The sequence below is a fragment of the Beta vulgaris genome, chromosome 1, assembly GCF_026745355.1.
Source record: "Beta vulgaris subsp. vulgaris cultivar EL10 chromosome 1, EL10.2, whole genome shotgun sequence".
Classification (NCBI taxonomy): Eukaryota; Viridiplantae; Streptophyta; class Magnoliopsida; order Caryophyllales; family Amaranthaceae; genus Beta; species Beta vulgaris.
Window position 1 is genome coordinate 46,124,893 of NC_079202.1, and position 26,799 is coordinate 46,151,691.

The 26,799-nt window shown below is 33.5% G+C and overlaps 6 protein-coding genes and 1 long non-coding RNA gene across 7 annotated transcripts; 2 read left to right on the top strand and 5 right to left on the bottom strand.

Annotated features, from left to right (window-relative positions):
• Positions 1-1,452: 1,452 nt before the first annotated feature.
• On the bottom strand, positions 1,453-3,297 carry LOC104889758 (protein ALP1-like). Its single transcript, XM_010675057.3, has one exon. It carries the CDS (start codon positions 2,725-2,727, stop codon positions 1,573-1,575), a length of 1,155 nt encoding a protein of 384 aa, XP_010673359.3. The 5' UTR covers positions 2,728-3,297; the 3' UTR covers positions 1,453-1,572.
• A 307-nt stretch (positions 3,298-3,604) lies between these two features.
• LOC125492378 (glutathione S-transferase T2-like) lies at positions 3,605-4,378 on the bottom strand. Its single transcript, XM_048634781.2, has one exon. The coding sequence runs from the start codon at positions 4,376-4,378 to the stop codon at positions 3,605-3,607; it is 774 nt and encodes a 257-aa protein (XP_048490738.2).
• Positions 4,379-5,862: 1,484 nt separating this feature from the next.
• Positions 5,863-6,431, bottom strand: LOC130592212 (uncharacterized). The gene has a single exon (XM_057396402.1). It carries the CDS (start codon positions 6,425-6,427, stop codon positions 5,921-5,923), a length of 507 nt encoding a protein of 168 aa, XP_057252385.1. The 5' UTR covers positions 6,428-6,431; the 3' UTR covers positions 5,863-5,920.
• A 24-nt stretch (positions 6,432-6,455) lies between these two features.
• On the bottom strand, positions 6,456-7,482 carry LOC125492376 (uncharacterized). The gene has a single exon (XM_048634778.2). It carries the CDS (start codon positions 7,071-7,073, stop codon positions 6,456-6,458), a length of 618 nt encoding a protein of 205 aa, XP_048490735.2. The 5' UTR covers positions 7,074-7,482.
• A 579-nt stretch (positions 7,483-8,061) lies between these two features.
• Positions 8,062-9,186, bottom strand: LOC125492374 (glutathione S-transferase T2-like). Its single transcript, XM_048634775.2, has one exon. It carries the CDS (start codon positions 9,184-9,186, stop codon positions 8,062-8,064), a length of 1,125 nt encoding a protein of 374 aa, XP_048490732.2.
• Positions 9,187-13,322: 4,136 nt separating this feature from the next.
• LOC104892548 (uncharacterized) lies at positions 13,323-15,100 on the top strand. Its single transcript, XM_057392195.1, has 2 exons — positions 13,323-14,519; positions 15,083-15,100. Exons 1-2 carry the CDS (start codon positions 13,323-13,325, stop codon positions 15,098-15,100), a joined length of 1,215 nt encoding a protein of 404 aa, XP_057248178.1.
• Positions 15,101-24,145: 9,045 nt separating this feature from the next.
• Positions 24,146-26,263, top strand: LOC125496807 (uncharacterized). Its single transcript, XR_007273108.2, has 2 exons — positions 24,146-25,822; positions 25,970-26,263. It is a non-coding gene; the product is annotated as an uncharacterized LOC125496807 (long non-coding RNA).
• Positions 26,264-26,799: the final 536 nt, after the last annotated feature.

Consider the following 26,799-nt stretch of genomic DNA (forward strand, 5'->3'; position numbering starts at 1 on the left):
GTAACGAAAACTCAACGGTAGGGGCAAGTCATGTATTTTTCAAAACCTCAGGGGCACCAGGTGAATTGTTGAAAACACAAGGGTACCCTGTGAATTTTCGTAAAACTCAGGGGTACTCGGTGAAAATACTGTATTATTTATTTAGAACTTTCTTTTGCTACTCACAAATTAAAATGTATAGAAGTTTTGGAAGAGACCTCGAACCCATGACCACTTAATTACTTTATAAATCATCATCCAACCTAGGGGTGGCAATGAGTCGAGACAACTCGCGAGCTACTCGAGATCGACTCGATCAATACTCGGTGAAAGCTCGACTTGAGCGAGCTCTAATCGAACTCGATCTTGACTCGAGTGACCTCTAATCGAACTCGAGCTCGACTCGAGATGTTGGTCAGTCGAGTTGAGCAACTTAATACTCGACTCAAAAACTTGTGAGAAGCTCGAATATCCATTTATCAATAGCAAAATACCTAATTCAACATTTTTCTACCTTATTGTTGTTTTTTAACATGAGATAATTGCAAGCTACTCAAAATCTACTCGGTCAAAGCTCGACTCAGTTAATGCTCGACTTGGTCAAAGCTCGGAAAAAACTCGATCAAAACTCAACTTGAGTGAGCTCGAGTCAACTCAAACTCGACTCGAAATGATAACGAGCCGAGTCGAGCTAGCTCAAACTCGACTCGCATCATTGCCACCCCTAAATTCCAACCACCAGCTACATCTTCTATGTGTGACAAAATATCAACATTAATTAGTATATGTTTTTGCCTCATTGAGTTACAAATCAAACATAAAGTTCTTAATTACAAACCCTACTTTCAGTTGTGAGCCTTAAATTTCCATTATAAAACCCTAATTGAGAGTATTCAGCCTTAAAATTTCCAATTTTGATAATTTTGACACCATCTTAAATGTCAAAAATCATATGCAATATAGAATAATTTCGTTGGACTTCGACTTTATTCTTCAATTGAGAAAGAAATTTGACAGAGAAGTGAGTTTGTGTACACCATTGATAGTAATTAGTAACGACTAAAATTTCCATGTCATCATACACGTACATACATATATATAGTTTTCTATGCTTAGAATGCGCCCCTTAGAGTATATCCAATGGTTAGACTCTTCAAAGGGTTTATCAAATACTATATTAATTTCTCTCTCCTCCACATCACTCATACCCAATCTACTCAAAAACCTCTATTTTCTTACTCCCAATGGTTAGACCAATTTTTGTGGTCATCAAATTCTCTCTCCTACTATTTACCATACCCCATTATATTTTCTCTCTCCTTATCAATTTGATTCATCTCAATTCTTCACCATATTTATCATTTTGGAGTAATTATAATATTTATAATTTTTTTATTTGTATCATAACTAATTATTTATGTTAATCAAAATTATTTAAAAATCTTCTTCAAATTATATGAATGAAAAATTAAGTACAAGAAAATTATTTCATTTAATCAAACATTAATACATAGATGTTTTACTAGACATTACCGACTTTTCTTAAATAAAGATTGATACACCATATTTAAAAAATATAAATAACACAACACCTTAACTAGTTTGCTCGTTGTTTAGCCCGAATTTAAGCCAAATATTTTCTACGAGATCCAATTTGAGTCGTCTATGCATAGCTTGATCACGGACGCGATCCCTATTGTTCATGAATGTCTGCAAATTTCCGATGCGATTATCACTATTATGATATATAAAAGGTTCATCGGCGTTTTGTCGTCGGCTTGAGGATGGGCGAAAATCTTGGTCATAATCATGTGGATCAAAACGAAGGGAGTACGAATCTCGTTCATCTTCAGTTATCATGTTATGTATTATAATGCAAGCAAACATTATTTTTCCTAGCATATATTTATCACGAGCTAATGCTGGTTGACGAATTATTGCAAAACGAGCTTGTAATACTCCAAATGCACGCTCCACATCCTTTCGTTTGCTCTCTTGCTTTTGGGCAAAAAGGCTTTCCTTCTCATTCAATGGAAGAGATATTGTGGGAATAAACGCGGCCCATTGAGGATATATACCATCTGTTAGGTAATAACCCATGTCGTACTGGTGGCCGTTGATAACATAGTTTACTGGAGGTGCACGACCTTCAAATACATCGTTAAATATTGGAGATCTATCAAGAACATTTATATCATTGCACCTACCTGGTGTTCCAAAGAAAGCATGCCAGATCCACAAATCATATGACGCAATAGCTTCGAGAACTAAAGTTGGCTTACCAGCTCTTCCCGAATAGAGTCCTTTAAATTGTAGTGGACAATTTTTCCATCGCCAATGCATGCAATCAATAGAACCCATCATTCCCGGAAATCCTCTTTCCTCACCTGCATATAACAATCTCGTTAAATCTGTTTCATTAGGTCTTCTTAAGTATTCGTCACCAAACTCGGCAACCACACCCTCAACAAAATGTTGTAGTGAATCTCTAGCAAGAGAGCCACTTATTTTAAGATAATCGTCCACTGAATCTGCTGATGTGGCATATGCTAACAACCTTATAGCCGCAGTGCACTTTAGCAATGCTGATGCACCAAGTCTCCCTGTGGCATCTGGCCTTTGTTGGAAGAACGTGTTCTTATTAATCAGCACGTCTACTATACGAAGGAAAACATGTTTTTGCATGCGAAATCGGCGGCGAAATAATCGTGGGGGTAGAGGGCATTGTCGGCAAAGTAGTCGTTCCATAAGCGAGTGTGTGCATCCACACGATTTCGATCAACTTGTTGCCTAGGTGCCCTAGGAACTTGAGTTACCATTGCATATACTTCAGTTGGATTAGCCAAAATGAAGGGCTCCATCATTTGGTCCATCATACGATTTGCACGTCTACGTCTTCCAAAACGCTGCATGTAGTCATTGTTTTGTTCTTCTGCTATATGATCTGGTGGAATAAAATTGACATCATCGGAACTAGAAGAATTTGAAGATGAAATGAAACTATTATAACTTGATTCAGATGACATTATAGAGAATTTATTTGATGCTACAAGAATAGATATTGTGTGGAAAGCTGAGTATATTGAAGTATAAAGCATTGTGAAGTAAATATATAGAAAAGGTGAGGAGCAATAATACACTGAATATACAAATTGAATTGTCTTTTCATTTCAGAGCAATAATACACTAAATATAGCAATTGAATTGTCACTTCATTTCAGAGCAATAATGCATTGAAGAAAGCAAGTAAAAAGTTATTTCACTACAGTATTTATCAGAGCAATAATGCACTGAAGAAAGCAATTGAATGGTCATTTCACCACAGAGCAATAATGCACTGAAGAAAGCAATTGAATGGTCATTTCACCACAGTATTTATCAGAGCAATAATACACTGAAAAAACAATTGAATGGTCATTTCACCACAGTATTTATCAGAGCAATAATACACTGAAGAAAACAACTAAAAAGACTTCTTATTTGAAATTAACTTTTACTAAATACGTTAATAGAGTTTACATATATTAGAACAACAATTAAAAACACCACTACTAAATTCATAATTCAACAACTAAATAACACACACCTACGAATTTAAAATTACATTAATAAATGAGATCACATCTCATGGAAATAAAACTTTCACTAAATGACTCTTTAAATTTTCCTCTTCTTCAGTTAAGTAGTCCTTTGATGCAAGCACTTTGAATAATTCCAAATTGATCTTCCTTTGTTTCATAGAAACTTTCCTATTTTCCAACAACACCCTCTCATTTTGAGCTTCCCTTTCGAATTTCAACCTCTCAATTTGTGATTCTCTTTCATACTTCAGCCTAGTTAGTTCCATTTCAGTTTCTAAATTTTTTGATAAATTTATTTTCTCAATATTATCCACCCATTGTTGGAATGCTTCTGATGGCATGTTCACAACTTTTCCCTTTCCCTTATTTTTTGTGGACCCATCGCTTGGTGTTTGGACAGAACACCCTATATCACCACTAGTTGGTGTATTTGGGTCAGTTGAAGTGGAGTAATTTCCTGTTTCATTAATCCTCCACCTCTTTGAACCACTTTCTTGAGTTGTTGCCTTCTTCTTGCACTTGTTAACAATATCCCCATAAGGCTTCCATACATCACAACTCTTAAGAATTTCCCAACAATGTCGGTCATTAAAATCCCTATGGTGAGGCTTGTTGTCACTCTTGTAAATAGCATAAGCTGTCTTCATAACATCATCATCGCATTCACCACTTTTTCTCCTTGACTCTGCTTGAGCAAATGCACCAACAAATTTCGATACACTAGCATTTATTCGTTTCCAACGACTTCTTAGAGGATCTAATTCCCTTTCTTTTAATAGATCAGTTTCTCTCATCCCTTCAGCTCTTTCTGCCCACATTTTGTTTCTGTATACTCTAACCTCTCATACATATTTGTAATTCACCCCAAAGGTCTCTCCATTTTGTTTAGTTTTTGAAACTTGTCAGTTACTCACCTGAAGCCAAGACTTTACTAGAACTTCTTCTTCAGCTTCAGACCAAATATTTTCTTTGTCCCTTTTCAACTTGTGACTTCTCCACCTTCAGCATATTTTCATCATTTTCTTCTTCTTCATTAGCGTCGTCTCCCTTCAACAGATGGAGCACGGTATGATATGAACTATTGAAGTTCGGAAGAACGTCCACCTTGTGAATGTTTTGAAAATGTTGGACGTAGGAAAAATTGTTTCATCTACAGAAAATATGATTTGGATAACAAAAATTTTGTTGGAAGGAGGCAATTGGGAGAAAGAACTAGGATTAGAGAAACTTATATTTTGTGACGGATATAGTTGGGAATACTGAGTAGCAGAACTCATATTTTGCATTCCGATAATTTGGATATTGTGGAAAGTTTTGTGAACTGGGTTCAACATAATTATTGAGATCAATTTGAGAATTACAAAAAGATTGCAAATTTGGATTAATTTGGGGTTGTGGAGTGTTTTTGGATTTTTGTTGGTTTTTTTTCCTCCCATTTTTTGGATTCATATCTTAAATAAGTGTTTAATGAAAAAGAGGTGTATGAAAAATATATGGAAATACCTCAATATTAGGCTCTATTTATAGAGAATAGAAAAATAGAGCTGTTGGTAAAGTTTTTTTTTTAAATTTAATTTTTAATTATTAAATATGACCGTTATTGTAAAAAGGGTCAAAAAAAGCATGAACAAATTGGCTCACAATCTCAACCATTCATCACAATCAATTATCAACCTTTAGATCAAATACACAATCCCCATGAACCATTTATACTTTGCCACTTGTCACACCCAATTGATGCTTTTCAGATTTTTTCCTTTGGTAAACCGTTCATATTTGTGAACTGGGCAACGCCCTCTCTCCTCCCTTTTTTTCTCTCTCTTAATTGTTTATTGTTTTTTTAGCATTCTCTCTCCTCATAAACTGTCAGAGGACCAACCATTGGATATACTCTTAGAGTATGTTCAATGGTTAGACTCTTCAAAGGGTTTATCAAATACTATATTAATTTCTCTCTCCTCCACATCACTCATACCCAATCTACTCAAAAACCTCTATTTTCTTACTCCCAATGGTTAGACCAATTTTTGTGGTCATCAAATTCTCTCTCCTACTATTTACCATACCCCATTATATTTTCTCTCTCCTTATTAATTTGATTCATCTCAATTCTTCACCATATTTATCATTTTGGAGTAATTATAATATTTTATAATTTTTTTATTTGTATCATAACTAATTATTTATGTTAATCAAAATTATTTAAAAATCTTCTTCAAATTATATGAATGAAAAATTAAGTACAAGAAAATTATTTCATTTAATCAAACATTAATACATAGATGTTTACTAGACATTACCGACTTTTCTTAAATAAAGATTGATACACCATATTTAAAAAATATAAATAACACAACACCTTAACTAGTTTGCTCGTTGTTTAGCCCGAATTTAAGCCAAATATTTTCTACGAGATCCAATTTGAGTCGTCTATGCATAGCTTGATCACGGACGCGATCCCTATTGTTCATGAATGTCTGCAAATTTCCGATGCGATTATCACTATTATGATATATAAAAGGTTCATCGGCGTTTTGTCGTCGGCTTGAGGATGGGCGAAAATCTTGGTCATAATCATGTGGATCAAAACGAAGGGAGTACGAATCTCGTTCATCTTCAGTTATCATGTTATGTATTATAATGCAAGCAAACATTATTTTTCCTAGCATATATTTATCACGAGCTAATGCTGGTTGACGAATTATTGCAAAACGAGCTTGTAATACTCCAAATGCACGCTCCACATCCTTTCGTTTGCTCTCTTGCTTTTGGGCAAAAAGGCTTTCCTTCTCATTCAATGGAAGAGATATTGTGGGAATAAACGCGGCCCATTGAGGATATATACCATCTGTTAGGTAATAACCCATGTCGTACTGGTGCCGTTGATAACATAGTTTACTGAGGTGCACGACCTTCAAATACATCGTTAAATATTGGAGATCTATCAAGAACATTTATATCATTGCACCTACCTGGTGTTCCAAAGAAAGCATGCCAGATCCACAAATCATATGACGCAATAGCTTCGAGAACTAAAGTTGGCTTACCAGCTCTTCCCGAATAGAGTCCTTTAAATTGTAGTGGACAATTTTTCCATCGCCAATGCATGCAATCAATAGAACCCATCATTCCCGGAAATCCTCTTTCCTCACCTGCATATAACAATCTCGTTAAATCTGTTTCATTAGGTCTTCTTAAGTATTCGTCACCAAACTCGGCAACCACACCATCAACAAAATGTTGTAGTGAATCTCTAGCAAGAGAGCCACTTATTTTAAGATAATCGTCCACTGAATCTGCTGATGTGGCATATGCTAACAACCTTATAGCCGCAGTGCACTTTAGCAATGCTGATGCACCAAGTCTCCCTGTGGCATCTGGCCTTTGTTGGAAGAACGTGTTCTTATTAATCAGCACGTCTACTATACGAAGGAAAACATGTTTTTGCATGCGAAATCGGCGGCGAAATAATCGTGGGGGTAGAGGGCATTGTCGGCAAAGTAGTCGTTCCATAAGCGAGTGTGTGCATCCACACGATTTCGATCAACTTGTTGCCTAGGTGCCCTAGGAACTTGAGTTACCATTGCATATACTTCAGTTGGATTAGCCAAAATGAAGGGCTCCATCATTTGGTCCATCATACGATTTGCACGTCTACGTCTTCCAAAACGCCGCATGTAGTCATTGTTTTGTTCTTCTGCTATATGATCTGGTGGAATAAAATTGACATCATCGGAACTAGAAGAATTTGAAGATGAAATGAAACTATTATAACTTGATTCAGATGACATTATAGAGAATTTATTTGATGCTACAAGAATAGATATTGTGTGGAAAGCTGAGTATATTGAAGTATAAAGCATTGTGAAGTAAATATATAGAAAAGGTGAGGAGCAATAATACACTGAATATACAAATTGAATTGTCTTTTCATTTCAGAGCAATAATACACTAAATATAGCAATTGAATTGTCACTTCATTTCAGAGCAATAATGCATTGAAGAAAGCAAGCAAAAAGTTATTTCACTACAGTATTTATCAGAGCAATAATGCACTGAAGAAAGCAATTGAATGGTCATTTCACCACAGAGCAATAATGCACTGAAGAAAGCAATTGAATGGTCATTTCACCACAGTATTTATCAGAGCAATAATACACTGAAGAAATCAATTGAATGGTCATTTCACCACAGTATTTATCAGAGCAATAATACACTGAAGAAAACAACTAAAAAGACTTCTTATTTGAAATTAACTTTTACTAAATACGTTAATAGAGTTTACATATATTAGAACAACAATTAAAAACACCACTACTAAATTCATAATTCAACAACTAAATAACACACACCTACGAATTTAAAATTACATTAATAAATGAGATCACATCTCATGGAAATAAAACTTTCACTAAATGACTCTTTAAATTTTCCTCTTCTTCAGTTAAGTAGTCCTTTGATGCAAGCACTTTGAATAATTCCAAATTGATCTTCCTTTGTTTCATAGAAACTTCCTATTTTCCAACAACACCCTCTCATTTTGAGCTTCCCTTTCGAATTTCAACCTCTCAATTTGTGATTCTCTTTCATACTTCAGCCTAGTTAGTTCCATTTCAGTTTCTAAATTTTTTGATAAATTTATTTTCTCAATATTATCCACCCATTGTTGGAATGCTTCTGATGGCATGTTCACAACTTTTCCCTTTCCCTTATTTTTTGTGGACCCATCGCTTGGTGTTTGGACAGAACACCCTATATCACCACTAGTTGGTGTATTTGGGTCAGTTGAAGTGGAGTAATTTCCTGTTTCATTAATCCTCCACCTCTTTGAACCACTTTCTTGAGTTGTTGCCTTCTTCTTGCACTTGTTAACAATATCCCCATAAGGCTTCCATACATCACAACTCTTAAGAATTTCCCAACAATGCCGGTCATTAAAATCCCTATGGTGAGGCTTGTTGTCACTCTTGTAAATAGCATAAGCTGTCTTCATAACATCATCATCGCATTCACCACTTTTTCTCCTTGACTCTGCTTGAGCAAATGCACCAACAAATTTCGATACACTAGCATTTATTCGTTTCCAACGACTTCTTAGAGGATCTAATTCCCTTTCTTTTAATAGATCAGTTTCTCTCATCCCTTCAGCTCTTTCTGCCCACATTTTGTTTCTGTATACTCTAACCTGCTCATACATATTTGTAATTCTACCCCAAAAGGTCTCTCCATTTTGTTTAGTATTTTGAAACTTGTCAGTACTCACCTGAAGCCAAGACTTTACTAGAACTTCCTCTTCAGCTTCAGACCAATATTTTCTTTGTCCCTTTTCAACTTGTGACTCTCCACCTTCAGCATTATTTTCATCATTTTCTTCTTCTTCATTAGCGTCGTCACCTTCAACAGATGGAGCACGGGTATGATATGAACTATTGAAGTTCGGAAGTGAACGTCCACCTTGTGATGTTTGAAAATGTTGGGACGTAGGAAAAATTGTTTCATCTACATAAATATGATTTGGGATAACAAAATTTTGTTGTGAAGGAGGCAATTGGGAGAAAGAACTAGGATTAGAGAAACTTATATTTTGTGACGGATATAGTTGGGAATACTGAGTAGCAGAACTCATATTTTGCATTCCGTAATTTGGATATTGTGGAAAGTTTTGTGAACTGGGTTCAACATAATTATTGAGATCAATTTGAGAATTACAAAAAGATTGCAAATTTGGATTAATTTGGGGTTGTGGAGTGTTTTTGGATTTTTGTTGGTTTTTTTTCCTCCCATTTTTTGGATTCATATCTTAAATAAGTGTTTAATGAAAAAGAGGTGTATGAAAAATATATGGAAATACCTCAATATTAGGCTCTATTTATAGAGAATAGAAAAATAGAGCTGTTGGTAAAGTTTTTTTTTTAAAATTTAATTTTTAATTATTAAATATGACCGTTATTGTAAAAAGGGTCAAAAAAAGCATGAACAAATTGGCTCACAATCTCAACCATTCATCACAATCAATTATCAACCTTTAGATTTAAATACACAATCCCCATGAACCATTTATACTTTGCCACTTGTCACACCCAATTGATGCTTTTCAGATTTTTTCCTTTTGTAAACCGTTCATATTTGTGAACTGGGCAACGCCCTCTCTCCTCCCTTTTTTTCTCTCTCTTAATTGTTTATTGTTTTTTTAGCATTCTCTCTCCTCATAAACTGTCAGAGGACCAACCATTGGATATACTCTTAGATTAAGATAGTTTATCAGTGAATTCCACCTCTATAAATAGTAGGGAAGAACAATATATTATTTCTTAAATTGAAAAGGATGATAAGGATTTATGTGTAACTTTTTAGAACTAAATTTGCATATTTTTAGACTAAATATGCATAATATAATTTCTGAATAGTGCACCGCATTTTCTGATCTTAAAGACTAAGACACCACTTATTCGTATAATCCAGTTTTTAAGAAAATATAATAAAATTGATCATTGGTTAGCTCAAGCGAAGTTTAATTTAATTTATTAAGTCCTAAGAGCATCCTTAATGGTGATTGAGAATGAAATAAGATTGTCGATGTAATTTTTTTCAATTGGATAACTAAATGATGATTGAAAAAAAGAGATTGAAGGAACCTAATCGTAGAATGAGAGCATGGGATGATTGGTTTCACGACTAATCATCAGGTGAACTCACTTTGTTTGTCATGTAAAGTAACTTTTTAGGAATCTCGCAGCCAAAACGCTGCATTTTGGCATAGCTCCAACCAAAATGAGGTATTTTGGCTGCCAGATTCCCCAAAAAAATTAGTTGGCAGCTGACACGTGTATCAATGTGCCAGTTGCAGCACGCCAAGTGTCGCGTTCCTATAGTTTTGAAAATATATTTGTTGCAAATATTGCAACGGTTTTATAGTTTAAAAATACAAAGCAAAAAAAATTATCAATGGCTCTATTTTTCCAAACTCTACAAATAAAGATCAATTTTGCAATATTTTGGACAACTTTTTTTTTCTTCTTCTTACTAATTTTCTCTATTTTTGCTTATTTATACTCCCTCCAATTCTTTTTAATGGCTACACTTTGAGTTTCAACACTATTCATAAATTTATGTTTGACTATCATTTGTGATTAATGATAAAGGAAAAATATTGTCACGAGAGATCTTATTTGATTCATTTCGAACTCTCAATATATACTTTTGAAAAATTAACTTTTTATAATTTTTACAAATACAAATTTAGAGATATTAATGTTCAAACATTCACATTGGCAAGCGTGAAAAAGTATAATGTAATTATTAAAAAAAAACGGAGGGAGTATGAAATATCATCCATTTTTTATTTTGATAAAAATCTAAATTAAAATATTTAAAATCTCATTGTGCATTTTTTTTAGTTAAATATTTCTTTAATAATTAAATATCAATTACTAAGGGAAATTTCATGTTATTAAAAAAATAAAAAAAATAGAATGTATGATGGTGTTTGGTTGATAAGGGAGAATTGAGAGTATTTGGGTCGGGTAAAAAAATAAAAGAGAAAGAGAAAGTAGTTGGGGCGATCTCTTTTTTTTTTTGGTTCATTGTTAAGGAGAATGGTTGAAAAAAATATTGTGGTCTGAAATTTTTTAGAGAGAGAAAGTTAGAAAGGGAATAGGATGATCTTTTATATCAATCATCAATAATGGTGCTCTAAGGCATCAAAATCACCACTATTAAGGTCTCTTGTACATAACTTCAAGAACTGGAATACAAAACCAACGTCTTAACTAAGAAACGTATGGCCAAGACACCAATTATAAATAAGTTTCTTAAGGCTATCTTAACCGATTTCTTTGACATAATTTGTAGTAGTGTTGATTGATTAAAAAAATGAGAAAAAATCACTGTCATGCATATGTTGACCTCTTCCTTTTCTCTCATTGCTAGTGATTTTTCGAACTGAATAATCCTTTATTAACAAAAATTACATACATGTACTGTTATTCATTTATAGTTCATCTCATCTTGTTTTTCTCTTGAGCTACCACTTGCGTTTCATCCGAGTGTGTTTTCATGACCAACGTGTCGTGATGATAATTAAGCCTCGTTTAACGTCAAGGAGTAGCAAGCACAAAGCTTAAGTCAAATAAAAAATGTGATGCTTTTGGTTGATCTCATTCATTAATTCATTTGAGAGCGAAAATCAAAGGCTAATTTTTCTAATTGGATTTTTATGGTATCTTCCTATTCCTTTTGACCTACTTTATTCGCCTAAAAAACTATCATATTAGCTTTTACCATTTTCAAATAAGTTAGTTTCTCAAACTTTCGCATGCACGAACAATAACCTTACCCAACGTTACATCAATAATATTTTTCATAAACTAAAAAAGTGTAACATAAAAGGAGGAGAAATGAGAAATGTCTTTTGAAAAAAAAAAAGGATGGGTGCATCAAATAGTAACCATGTTTATAATGGAGGTAAAACCTTGTTTTTCCATTTGAAATAATTATTAGTATCATTAAATTACGTTCACTTTTGGCCTTCTTTACATTTCACTTTTAGGTAAAGGATTGCTTACCCATATTAAACCATAGTAGTTTAATGGCCCTTAACTTTTATCATTTTTCATGTTTGCGTGCTACTAAGCTATTCTCTTTTTAAAATAAACCATGTAATGTGTGCCATTGGCTTCATTGGGCCCTTGTTAATACCATACAAATGAGTAATCGTAGTACATCCTTTTCGTAGTTTTCTTGCTTTCACACTCCACTATCTTCTTTGCCAACCAACCCCCCATCACCCATCTCTCTCCCCCTTTGAGTTTGACTCATTCACCCCCCATTTGGGGCAACTGCTGCTTCTTTATGCAGCTTTTTTCTTTTTGTTGGATTTTTTCTTCAAATCCTCTAATGGAGATCATAGGGAAAAATAAAAAAAAAATATCGATTATCGTTGTAAATCACATATGGTACAATCAAATCCTTCTTGATTAATTTATAATTTTCAAAAATAAACAATTTTATATTCTTATTTTTTATAAAATATGAATCCTTTGATTTTTCCGCTATTATGAAAGGACTGCATCAGCATATGACGTAATAATAGGAAATCTTTTCGAAAACAATGAGAAAAGACAAACTTACCCCACCTATCCCCTTCAATCCCTAAAAGGATCTTCTTCCTAAGTTCAAAAAAAAAACGTAAGCTTCTTCAATGTTTCCTCTTTTTTTTTCCCCTTTTGTTTCTTTTTTAATATTTTCTCTCTTTTTAGCTAAAAGTTCCACATTAAATATCCCCTTCACTCCTTTCTCCCATTTTTCCTTTTCTTCTCCCTCTCTCACACATAAACCCTAATCCTTCAAAATATTCTTCACTAGTTCACATAACTGACCTGGGTAGCTCAGCTACATCTTAGTTTGCCAACCATCATCTCTCTCCTCCTGTAAATCTCCCCTCTTTCTTTTCCTCAATATCTAGTTATTGCACTACACTATTTGTTAAAACAGTAATTCAATCTTCTCCATATCATATCACATAGCCTTTTTTTTCCCCTACTAGATACCTTTATTCATATAGGAGAAGCTTAGAAACAAAAACAATCAATTGATCAGATTGTAACAATCTTCATTGCATATATATTATCCCAACCTTTTTAAGATTTGTCCCCACCTTTTTAAAATCCTCCATATCTTCTCCTCTAGATCTCTCTCTCTCTCTTCTTTTTCTCTCTCCTCATTTTTTTTTGTCCGTACATCATTTTTATCATCTGGAAAAAAATGGAATCAGGGAATAGTAGTAGCATGCAATCTTCAAGTGGTGGAGATGATCAAGACTATGAATCTAGTGGAGCTACTGCAGGTAATTACTTCCTACATAATAATCATAATCATAATCATAATAGTACTGGTGGTAATATTAATAGTAGCAATAATAATAATAATCATAATATTACCACCCCACCTTCTCAATTCAATAATAACAGTACTCATAATAATCCCAATAATATGTTCATGTTATCTTCCTCCCAACTACCTCCACCACCACCTCCACAAAATCTGAATTTCGTTGAACCCTTTGACAACAATTACCAAAACATCATGTTCTGGCAACACCAACAGTTTAACAACAGCAGCGGCGGTGGCGGTGGAGGTGGAGGTGGTGGAGGTAGTGGAGGTGGTGGGAGTAGTGGTGGTGTTGGAGGTGGATTAGTTGATCCTCCGCTTCCGCCACCGCCTCCTGCTATTACAAAGCCTAGTACTACTACTAGTAGTAGTACTAGCAGTGGAGTTGGAGTCGGAGTAGGAGCTGACAAAAACAGTAAGAACCCAAGGAAGAGAACAAGAGCGTCAAGGAGAGCGCCAACAACAGTTTTAACAACAGATACTACAAATTTCCGAGCTATGGTTCAAGAATTTACTGGCATTCCATCATCACCATTTTCTGCTGCTGCTTCTCCTCTTCTATCAAGACGACTAACAGATCTTCTATCAAGTTCAGGTCGCCAAGGGCAAGGACCACCACCTCCGATGGTAGGGAGCAGTTCAAGTTCATTGGAAAGACTCCTTGCTGGATATAATAGTAGCACTAATAATTACCCTTTCAGACCTGCAGCTCAAAAACCAAATATTATGAGCCCACAAAATAGTAATGCATCAACACTGAGTAATAATCTGTCGTTTCAATCTCTACTACAATCATATGCATCAACAGGTGGAGCTGCTGGGACCAGCTTGTTATCACCTCCTACTACTAATGTTGTTGGGAATCATTTCCAAGATTTCACTGGGGTGATCGGGAGTGATCCGATGTTCGGGTTCGAGCCGTCGATGCGATTAGCATCGGACGGCAGTGGCCGTGGTGGTGGTAGTGGTAGTGGTAGTGGTGGTTGGAGAGGTGGAATAGGAGGAGGGACCAGAAGAGTATTGTCAAATGATGATGAAAATGAAAATGATGATGGAAATATTCGAGGTGCAGTGAGTCATCAACACCAAACTACAGGTGCTCAAAAGAATAATAATGATAATGATAATAATAATAATAATAATAATAATGATAATAATGTTAGTAATCAGCAGCAAATGGCGGGGTCAAATAGTGGGGGTGGGACTTCCAATTATAATGTTAATGTCAATTGTTCAAGAGATAAAGGCCAAGGTACGTTGGGTGATTTTCTTGGCTAATTTTTTTTTTTTAATTAGTGTAGTTTTTTTTTTATATATATATATAGAATTGTTTCTGTGTTATACCTAATCCTATGTAGTGTAGGATGAAATTATAGAGCTAGGAATACAATATTTCAAGAATTTTAGGCCAATTCAGCTAAATAGGGGGGGTGAAATGGTCGGATCAGTTATGATATGTTAGTTGTAATGATAGTATTATTAGATGAGACAATCTAAGGTTGAATGAATATCAACCACAAAATTATAATTATATCATCTTTTCTATCTCCCCTTTTTAAATTTATTGATTATGTTAATCAGGCGCAAAATTATTATATGCACTTTTGTATGCTACTTTTTGTTATTCATTTTAGAGCAATCTCTTTTATTAGTGAATCATTATAAATTATAATTGCCAACTTTTTCTAAATTCAAATTTTCGTTGTAATATATACCGTTTTTATTTTATATAGATGTCAATTGACCTAATTGTTTAAAGTGTTGGGAAGTAGTATTCAAAATATTGGATCAAATCTCATCTATGTTATTCGTCTTTGTGGCTCTATTTAAACCAAAAAAAAACAGTCAACAATTTAATTTACAGTATGAACAACTTTTAAAACGTATCAACTAAGTTAGGTGACTTTCACAAGCAATATTATTTTGTAATGTTATACAGAATTGAATTACCATTGAAAATAGAATATGCTTCCCACCCCATCCAAGCAAGTTCCATGTCATTTATTGGGAAGGTTAGCAAAAGATTATGTGTACTTAATAACTATATTAAAGTCGGTGATTTTGTGACACTAAAATATTATTGTTAGATAGTTTTTGTTTCTGTATATTGCTGCTTCGAACTTTCCTTGTGTTAGTGTTATCTTTCATATATATATATATATACTATATATTTTATCATACTATTTCTTTGTCGTTCTTGAAACTTGTAAATCAGGCAGTATAACTATGTTATTGTCCAGATGCAATCCCAATATGAAATAGTGAAGGAATATATAATATACTTCATGATGCAGAGGCAAAACATTGTGAAATGCATGGCTAACTTTATAATAGCTGGAATCTGGATTTATAATAATACTCCAATATTTTCTTTTGATCTGTTTCCACCATATCTAGTGTGTGCATATATGCATTGCATGCAACTATGCAAGTGCAAAATCACAAAAGATATATTATTGCTTTCTCATAGATAAGATATGTAGTAAACTAGTAATGACTTTTATTTCACTGAAAACTATTATCCACCTAATCGAACATGGTATCGGGTATCCATATTCATGTATCTTCGGATTTGATTTAATCTTTTTTAATTGAATTTTTTTAATACCTATGATAGATGTCGTTTGTTCTTTAATTAATGAAATTTTTCTTTTAAAAAAATATTCATGAATTTATTATCATAAATTATAAAGCAAGTTAAAATTTAATTGATTTGAGAGTAAGTTGATATATATTGAGCATTAAAATATTACTCTCTCTGTTTCAAATTATAAGGCATTTTAGCTAAAATTTTTGTTTCAAAATATAAGGCATTTTACATTATCGATGTAAAATTAAATGCAAGTTTATATTATCAAGATAAGATTATAGGTTATTTTCTATTATTAATACAATTTTTAATGCCAATTTTTATTTCCTATGCAAATCTAACTAAAACTAACTAAATTCTTAATATGCGTAAAAGTGGTTTACATGACTTATAATTTGAAACGGAGGGAGCAGTAGTTATTCATAATCAAGTAGTACTTAGATTAGTGGTAAAGGATTAAAAATTATTATAATATCATGTAAGATATTTGGGATAAGTGACATATTTCATTTTTGTCATAAATGGACAACAAAATGTTAGAACATACTACCTCCGTTTCTTTTTAATTGTTACACTTTGACATTTTACACTATTCACAAATTGCACTTTGACCATCGTTTGTGATTTATACGTGAATAAAAACATAGTCATGTGGGATCTTGTTAGATTCATATTAGTATGTATTTTATTAATATGTAGTTTTTATATTTTTTACAAATACAAAATTAGAGATATAAAGGCTCAAAGTAGTGCATCGGCATGCGTAAAAAGTGTAAGTGTAACAATTAAAAAGAAACGGAGGTAGTAAGTTTATAAAGGCGAAACTAGAAGATATATAATGAAGAATGTGATTTGGTCAATATGACCTACTTCACCAATAAGTAATAACAATCTCTTATTAGCTTTCATGGAGAGCATGATCAAGCATTAACAATGGAGGAGATACATCTACCTTTCTCTATTAAACACACTCTCTCTCGATCTCTTAGCGAAGATATAAGACATTGTAATTTGTAACCCTATTTGTCTATCAATACGAAACCTTAAAAATAACTCCCTATGAAAGGAGGCAATAGTTCATCATGCAACAAAAATGAAACCACAAATTGACATGGTCCACCCGCTTGGGCATTAAGCCTGTTTTATTTTCTGTAGGAAAATTTGCCAAACAAAACTTTTTAAAAGTTTAATTTTGCGGAAGAAAATTATATAAAGCATTTTTTTTGCAAAAAGAAACCACAAACTTATATTTTCTTGCAAGAAGAAACCTAATTCCATTTTTCGGTGTGTTTTTCTCAATTTTGGCGCGGGTCCTTCTATCGTTTTTTAACCCTCTATTTCCAGTACTAACTGCAGCACCACCCATATGCATCTCAAAACCACACCGAAAAATGGGATTAGGTTTCTTCTTACAAGAAAAATTAAGTTTGTGGTGTTTTTTTTTTTGCAATGCTTTAAAAGGTTTTTTCTAGTAAAATTGAACATTTAAAAGGTTTCTTTTAACAAATTTTCCTTTTCTATATGATTTTCAGTTTGAATGTTTAAGCTATTATATTTCGCACGTCCGAACAATTTTCGACACTCATACTTCCGCATTCTTATGGGATAGAACTTATACAAGGCACAAATAACCTAACTATGATTAGCAGATCAATTGATCGAACCATCTCCTACTTAAAGAGGATCCAACTTCGTAAGTTTGACTGATAGACACACTTCCATAACTGATTCAGTACAGTCTCTCCTTATGAAAAGGGCAATAAAAGTTTGTGTAAGTGGTAAGTTTTACTGAGTTGTGAAAGATTTCTCATAATTCATCACTACTTATAGTTTATACGAGTAGATTCTCTGCTCAAAATAGAGAATGATGTGCTACAGCCTACATCATTACTACACAAAACAACATGAAGTAGTAGCAGTAATATTATTAATACACCAAGCTGTCAATTTGTAGCAGGTAGATGATTGACTATAGAATATTGGGTAAAGACTATGTTTTCGATACAACCCACATGTTTTAGACTGCAATTCTATACAGACGACTGCCAGTTCATAGCAAAGATGCGAACAAGAAGACGGATTGATATCATTTGATCTACACTCTTTTCTTTCAGTCTCTAACCCAGAATGTAGTCTCTATTTTGCTTTTGACTTGCTTCTAAAATGTAATATTCATGTTTGACCAGTTTAATGCATTTGGAATTTATCTTTGGACCCGAAGAATCAAAAAAATACTTTCTCCATTTTGAAATGAGAAGAACGGTTCTCACTTTTATGTAAAAGCTTTTAGAAATAAGCGTTTCATTTATTTGAAAACGGAGAAAATAACTTATTTTAGAAAACCATGTATGATATGATAATATACATAATTCTTTTTTCAGGTCTTAACTTATCGATCATAGGATTCTATAACATCTCTAATTTGGACATTATCATCTTAACCTGCTAAACAGCATTACCTATGCAGTGCAATTAACTGCGCATAGAGGCCTGAGGCCCTCCTTCAAACTCATGCCACAAACCATAAAACCCAATCATAAAGTGATAAGGAACGAGCTCGATCAAAAATAGTTTTAGAGGGTAATTATTGGTGATTATTTTTTAAAAATTACAAAGAAAATTAAGATTTCTATTTTTTTGGTAGACACTTTTTATTTTAAATAAACATAGAGAGCAATCTAATAAGATTGCGCCTAATAACATAATATACTCCATTCTTCTGAAGATAGATGACAAGTCTACAATGAGTATTGTCTCCAGATTCTTCAACATTATGTTCAATTTTGTATTTGTAAAATAAGAGTGGATATTTAAAATATTTAAATGACTAGCAAGATGGAATGTGATTATATATGTATTTTCTTGTGCGTCGGTTAAAAAAGGTTCAAAATCAATAAATATTGATCAATACTCCCTTTGTTTTTTATCGATTTTTACTCTTAAAATGTTTTTAATAGAATTTTATTTCATAAATCTTTACCACTAAATCAACCTGTACCGGACTACTAGTTGGTGCTATGAACCTTTAACATATTATAGATTTTTACCCTAGAAGAGAAAAGTACATATAACATTTGTTTTGGTGTGCAAATATCCATACCTATATAAAAGATAATTCAGCATGGAATATATATGTACTTTTATGACAGCTAATTAGTTGGTAGATTTTTTTGGAAATAGTATCCATATACTATATATAACTTGAGACCAAAACTCAGTTTGAATCATTTCTTGTTTTAATTTTTTACACAACACCAAACCTCCCTTGGATCCTCTAGAGTTGTAAAATAACTCTACAAGGTAGAGTTTGAGCATTGAACTCTATGTGTTTCTATAAAATCAAAGGAAAAGTTTACATCCTCTATTCTTATTTAATCGTTATATATCTTATGGAAGTTTGCTATTGATTACTACATATTTTAGTAACTCTTGTTTGTACATCCATCTACTTTAAGTTATTACATAGTATCGAAGACCACTTGTCTCCCACATGCCTAGGGATGGCAACGGGTTGGATTTGGACCGAATTATGCATAATCCGACTCCGATCATATAAGAATTCGGATTTTAAATCTGAGTCCGACTCCGATACCCGACTCTGACCCGACTTAAATCCGGACATCCGAATCCGATCCGACTTAAAATCCGAACACACGATTTAAAATCCAAACATTCGACTCTGAATCCGATCCGACTTATTTTTAGCCCATTTTTTTTTATTATAATAGAATAGTCTCCTATAATACAATAATCTAATCATTACAATTTATTCTAATAATCATATGGAAAACTTATATAGTACAAATAATCTAAATACTACTATTATTTTTAACAATCATTTCTTCAATAGGAAAATCATATATAATATAATTGGCTGAGTCGAAGTCAGTTTATACATAAATAATACATTAACATAAATAAGAAAAAAGGATTGATTGACTCAAAGTCGGAGTCGAATTCGGATGTCGGATTATTTTATGAGATGCGACGCTGACCCTCCTCCGACTCGGAGTCGGAGTCGGATTACTTTTTTATCGGAGTTGACTCGGATTTTTTCCTTCGAATCGGAGCAGACTAAGGTCGGATCCGAATTTGATTGTCATCCCTACACATGCCTCTACTTTTCCATGCCCATATATATAAACCATACGTATATGCCTTTAGCTCACATGTAGTGATTAATAAAGAGTCGATGAAATATTTGCCTATAATTTGATAGCACGTGATGGGCATTGGGTAACAAAACAATTGAAAAATGCAAATAAGGTTGTGATCTCTTCACTGAATTGAACTTATTAGATCTATTTAGTTGTGATTTTGCCATATGTTTAAATCTAATTGAACTTTTAATATTATGATTAGATCTAAATGAACCTAAAACATATCTAGTTAAGATGTAATAGTATGCATCTTAGATATCCTGAAAATAAAGAGATGGATTAGTGCAAAGACGAGCTAGGGATGAGTCATCATGATTCATGAGTCATGACTTCATGAGTGTGCTAATTCAGAAGTAGGGCATCAATAGGCCTTTAAGTTTTAACCACTGCGGATAAGTAGCTAATTAAGAAATAAGAATCCAATTATCAACCGTTATCATTAAGCAATCTATATTGATCCTGATAATAATTGTCAAACTAGAATGATTAGTCGGCATATAATTTAAATTCTACAGAATTCACTTATCTACTGCTGCAGATATTGAATTTCAAGGTAATAACTGAGAAAGATACACGCTCCTATTCCTAAGAAAAAATATTTTTGCTCCTGTTCGTGAATCATATTTGGATTGTCTAAAGAAATTTATTTCACTTTGAGTGAAAGTAAGTTCTTTTTTGTGGTCGTTTAATTAGTTGAGAATGTAGCTCCTAAAAGTTTAAGGACTATTCCAAAATTGACATGAATTTGGGATCATTATAAGAATGGGTAAAGTTGAAATTGGATTTATCAATGTTATTTTTTCCAAGATATACAACATATATATACTTTTTCTTTTTTTTAGTTGACCCGTTTTCTCGGACACACTTGTCAATATATTATTTTGAACTTTTATATCTTTAATTATCAATAAGCAAAAAATACAAAAATAAAGTTTATATTTGGAAATATGCATTAAGACGAATCTAACAAGATCTCACATGACTATATTTTTTCTTAAGTACAACTCATGAAATATAGTCAAAGTTATATATGTGAATAGTGTTTAAAGTCAAAACAAGTCATCTAATGAAACAGAGGAAGTAACTCATCGCATTCAACCAAATGATCATTGACGACAATAACATAATCTACGACAATGAAATATGATTTTTCAGGTATTTGATTTATTTGTACGGAAAATATATAATTTCTCTATCTTTCATCGCAACATTTTCGTCCTATCAAGTTCTAAATAAATCAAATACCTGAAAAATCCTTGTTCTCAGTTATTCATCAAATGACACGTACCATGAAACTTTCTATTTTGTCGAGCTTTTACAATTCATGTGACATTACTAGTACTTCTAAAAGGCCATTTATTTCCTCGTAGTTCTCGCCTTACAATTTACATACTTTTTTAACTAATATTATATACAAACAAAATTAACTATATTTTAGATATTTAATCAATTCATCTCAATTTTTTCTAAACTTTAAACTTTTATAATTTTTGTTGAGTGTAATAACTAATATTATCTAAAGTTATAAAATACTAACAAACTTAAAAGTCCAAAGTTACAGCTAAAAAAGTTGGAGCAAGCAGAATTTGTTTTCAGATTAGTGATAAAAGTTAGCACTATCTATGATAGTTGGAGAAACCTTTCATCTTTAGCCACATCAATATGGCAAGGAGCTATGCACAAAATGAATTTCCTTATTAATTGTAACCTATTCATTAATTTTTCCTTCTTGTTTTTCTTATTGGTTTTTACTTATCTTGTTCGTTCTGTCCCTTTTTATTTGTTGATATAAAAATAGAATTGGGGGTACAAAAGAAGAACTAAAAGAGATACCAAGTTGGATCACAAAAAACTTGGTTCATATGCTGCATAGTGCATACTCAGTTGTCATGATTATATGGGGTGATAGGGAGTGAAAGTGTCAAAGTCATACCCAATAGCCAGAAGAAATGATTAGCCATAAGATTTTGCGAGGATACTCTAAGCTAATGTGTCTGTGTCTTCCTCCCTACCGCCCCTACATAGAATGTGAAAATCATAGAGCTATATATAGATAGATTTTGTGTATAGCATTATAATATTCACACAAAATTATGTAAATTTAAGTCTGCATTCTCTTAATTATAAGTTAATTTCATCTTATTCTAATCCAATACATCCCTAAGTATCTTATATTAATCTAGTCATTCCTTCTCTTCTCCTTCTTTTGTTTGCTTTCATTCTCGAACTACAACAGATAATTTCAAAAAATAACTTAACAATCTTACCGGATGAATTAATTAAACAAGTCACTAAACAAATTAAACTATTAAGTGAATGGACTAAAGAATGTGATTATTAAATAGATCAAATTGGTCCCGAAATATATTAAACTAGTCCCTAAATAATTAAACTAGTTACTATATTAAGAAAGGTAGCATGTTCTCTCTTCTTAATCTTTAACTTCAGTTATGTTAATTTTAAATTAAAAATGACGGTTTCTTACAACAACAACTATTGTGTTCTCTAATTTGAAAGAAAGAGGATTGTTAAACATCGCCCATAAAATACTTAAAATCGCCCAAAATATATTTTTATAGCCCAACTTACCCTTTCCTCTTTTCTATACTACCCACCACCCCCCCCCCCCCACCCCCACCCCCACCAACCTTATGCCATTTCACCTTTTCTTTTCCCCACCACCCCACCACCACCTACCTTGCCACTACCACCGTCGACCTCTACCGCCGGAAACAGTTGTCACACTTTTAAATTTCATTCGACCATAATACCTTAACTCTCTTGTTATGTACTCCACTTGGGTTCCATGAACATCTGTGATGGTACTTAACCACCACCTACCTTCCCACCGAAATTTTTTTAAACTATAGAACGTCCTAGCCGGACGTTTACCCCATGGGTTGAACGTCCTGGCGGGACGTTCTACAATTTAAAAAAATTTCTTCTGCTACAACATCAACAACAGCAGCAACAACAACAGTGGATGATGCGACGTCCTGCTAATACTTCTTCTGCTACTTCTGGTTCAACTCAGTCTTCTTCTAATCAAGTTGAGAAGTCTAATCAAACGACTAATGTGGATTATATTCGAGGTAACTTATTTTCGAATTTTAGGGATTTAAGTTGATTTTTGTTTGTTCATGATTTGTGATGTTTGGAAATTATGTGGACTGACATTATTATATCTATATCAGTGATGATCTTTTGATCACTACTATATTTTCTATCAAAGGCAATGGTTTAAACATAGCTAACATAACGGTTCTTTTAATACCATTGCAATAGAAAGGTCTATTGCAACAGCCCCTTGCGAACTACATAATTTACTAGGCTACTGCAACGGGTGAGCTATAACCATTGCATTAGATTGATAAAATGCGCACGGGTTAAATAGCTACTGCAACGGTCTTCGAAAAATGTTAAGCGCCCAAAAAATTGGGTCTTTTCATTTCCCACCTTTTGTTTATGAAATTTAAAAACTCACATATATATCCCTCTTTATCTAAGTGCTGCAGATTACCATTTTCCCTCTCCTCCAACTTCAAAACCCTTATTCTCTGCTCGCTTATCATCACCGCTTCAAAAACTGTATAAAAATGGAGGAAAACAACAACCCACCAATTTAAAGCCAAGAAATCATGGAACCCTCAACCAAAATCAAAAAGCTTCAGCACTATGAAAATAAAAATGGCGTTGATTCTTTCTCCTTCTTCAAAGTTGAACCAATTAGCCATTTTCTCTATCATCTACCTTTGCTTTCTCTCTCCTCTGTACTTTCTGGCAAACCACAACTTCGACGACGATGATCAACGTCGAAGATTTGAAGGCGTTTTTTCGCTACTAAATTCAGAACAATGTTCTTTCGATGAAGTTATGACAGATTTCAACTCTACATTCCCTTCGTATCTCCACTTCAGGGTATGCACTGCTCTCGCTACTCTTATTGAGGTTTCTCTTTCATCTTGATTTTCAAATTTATGCAGTATCGAACTTGATTTGATTGCCTTTTTCAAGTTGTACGTGCACTATGATTTTCGTGTTTTGGTTCTGTTGTTATAATTGTTCAACTTGTTTAGGGTTTCTGGAGTGTAATTTGATTGGAGTCGATTTTTTTTGCGTTTCCAGTGATCTGAGACATGATTTTAGTTAAGATATGATGTGCTTTGGAATTGTTGTGAATTGGATGTGGTTACAAAAATGGTAGAATGCTAGTTTGTGGTGTGACTGTGAACTGATGAGTTGTAAAAAGGTATCACCTTTCATACGAGATTGTAGATACGGTATAGAAATGAGATTTCTTCTGTTCGCAAGAATGGGTGTTGAATTGTTCGTGTTTACACTGGTTTGGGAGTAAAATTGCCAAGTCGGAATAAAATAACTTATGGGGTTCTGTTGGAGTACATCGATGAAGAGTGTGAAGAGGAGATATGGGGGAGTAATACAGGAAGAAAGGGAGAAGCAAGAGAGATAGGATGGGATGGATAGATTGATTTCCTTAAATGTTTTAAGTCAATTAATATAACATGTATCGTCATGTACAGTGGCCATCACTAGCAGAATCATCTTGATTTCTTCTCTGCCATGTTAGGGTTGTTTTAGATAGTTGAGGAAAATAGGGTCACTTGGAGAAAATAACTGTTATACGCGATTACCATAGGTATTTGCTCATCCATTTAAAGGGAACGAGTGTGGGATGAAATTCTTGAATTGTTGAAAACACTGCCTGATATCATGAAAGGCATATAGAAATTTTATGATGATGAATAAAATTCGTGTATGATCTAATATCATTAAGTAGATTGGGATTTTGGAATTTTTGTAAACGGAGAAGCTTGTGTGTGGGTAAAATATAAAAGTCCTAGAGATGTTAGAAGGAGAAGTAAGAGAGTAATAGAGATAAATTATGTCATTTTGCTTGTTTTAGGGTAGTACATTATTTGGAATCTTTGTTATGTTAGTATATAGTAGTATCTCATAACCTCGATGTTGGACAACCTGTATGTTATCAACATATCTGAAAATTAATTAGTGATAATTGACTGCAGTAATGATTAAATAGTAGCTCTTAGTTACACTGAGGAAACAACACTGCTTTATTGTATCTACATTTCAGACGAAAAAGTTGCTACTTGTTGTTACTCTATGAATGGGGTCGAGGTCGAATAATCACATGCACCACAAAAGAATAAGTCCCATAACATGTGAATCATTTTGTACTGACCCTGCAAATTGGTTCATAAACATCCATACTACTTCTTTCTATATAAATAGGTCAGAAACAACATAAAAGATTGCCAAACGTACCAAAGATAAGCCACTACAATGTTATCTACCACTCTTTCAAAGATGTATCTTCCACTCTTCATCCTTTCCCTCCTTATTTCGCTTTACTCGGCTAGCGCAGGGGACTTCTGCGTCGCAGATTTGAGCCTTCCCGACGGACCAGCAGGGTACTCGTGCAAGATCCCTGCTAAGGTCACAGCCGATGATTTTGTTTACCATGGTTTAGCCGCTGCTGGCAATACTAGCAACCTCATCAAAGCTGCCGTGACACCAGCATTCTCTGCTCAATTCCCTGGTGTCCCTCCATTCAATTCATTCATTCTTATCCTATCTCTATTACAGTAAATACCTCACATAAATTATCTTTAGATACTCTTCATGCTAGATTAGGACATAAAAGGAGTACTGTAATTTTGTCTCTTTTTTTCTGTGTTGTTGTCTTGTTGATGGTGTACGTTTACTAACCATTACAATGTTTGAATTTTTAGGTGAATAATGAACCAACGGGAGTAGCTAGGTCAAACGTAGACCTCTGACTATACACACTATCGGCCAGATTTAGCTAGCTATATTATAGTGATGCGGTACTTGGTGGTTATTAGAAGGAAAATGAATATGTACTTATTATAAGTATTTGTGGTACTAAAACAAATATTTATTAGTTGGGTTTGATTAAGTACATTAATTTTTGTTAATTACGATTTGTCATGTATACTCTTAATTTAATTAGTTTTGGAAATTATAATATAGATATGCCAATTATTTTTGGCATTTCAAGAGTATTTTTGCATTTATTGCATCGTTACTAATATATATCTAGGCTGTAATATTATAGGTTTTCGGTAGGTTACAGTAATAATCGTTGCAATATCTCCACAAAAAATGGAAAAAAAATTCCGTCATAGAGGCGTTGCAATAGCTATATGATAGTGTTGCAATATATAGGGAGGCGTTGCTATAGAAGCCAAAATGGGACACAATATGAATATTTGGGTCGTTGCAATAGCTATTGAATGGCGTTGCAATATATATACAGGCGTTGCAATAGACCTCATAGATGATGCAACGACTCTTTACATCTATTGCAACGGCTTTGTGGTAGCCGTTGCAATAGGTCCAAAAGGTCGTTGCCTTAGACCTATAGCAACGCCTTCAAATGCAATGGTTGGAAGTCGTTGCCTTAGGTCTACTGCGACGGTATTTGGCCCTAATGCAACGGATTTTAGGCGTTGCATTAGGCTTTAAATGTAGTAGTGAATGCTTGTTCATGACACTCATCAATTTTGAGGCTAGGGAGAAAGGGGTATTTCGCGCGAGG

Excerpts from the sequence above, each read along its gene's own strand:
- LOC125492374 (XM_048634775.2), bottom strand. The coding sequence starts at position 9,186 with ATGAGTTCTGCTACTCAGTATTCCCAACTATATCCGTCACAAAATATA.
- LOC104889758 (XM_010675057.3), bottom strand. The coding sequence starts at position 2,727 with ATGGAACGACTACTTTGCCGACAATGCCCTCTACCCCCACGATTATTT.
- LOC125492376 (XM_048634778.2), bottom strand. The coding sequence starts at position 7,073 with ATGGAACGACTACTTTGCCGACAATGCCCTCTACCCCCACGATTATTT.
- LOC130592212 (XM_057396402.1), bottom strand. The coding sequence starts at position 6,427 with ATGGGTTATTACCTAACAGATGGTATATATCCTCAATGGGCCGCGTTT.
- LOC125492378 (XM_048634781.2), bottom strand. The coding sequence starts at position 4,378 with ATGTGGGCAGAAAGAGCTGAAGGGATGAGAGAAACTGATCTATTAAAA.
- LOC104892548 (XM_057392195.1), top strand. The coding sequence starts at position 13,323 with ATGGAATCAGGGAATAGTAGTAGCATGCAATCTTCAAGTGGTGGAGAT.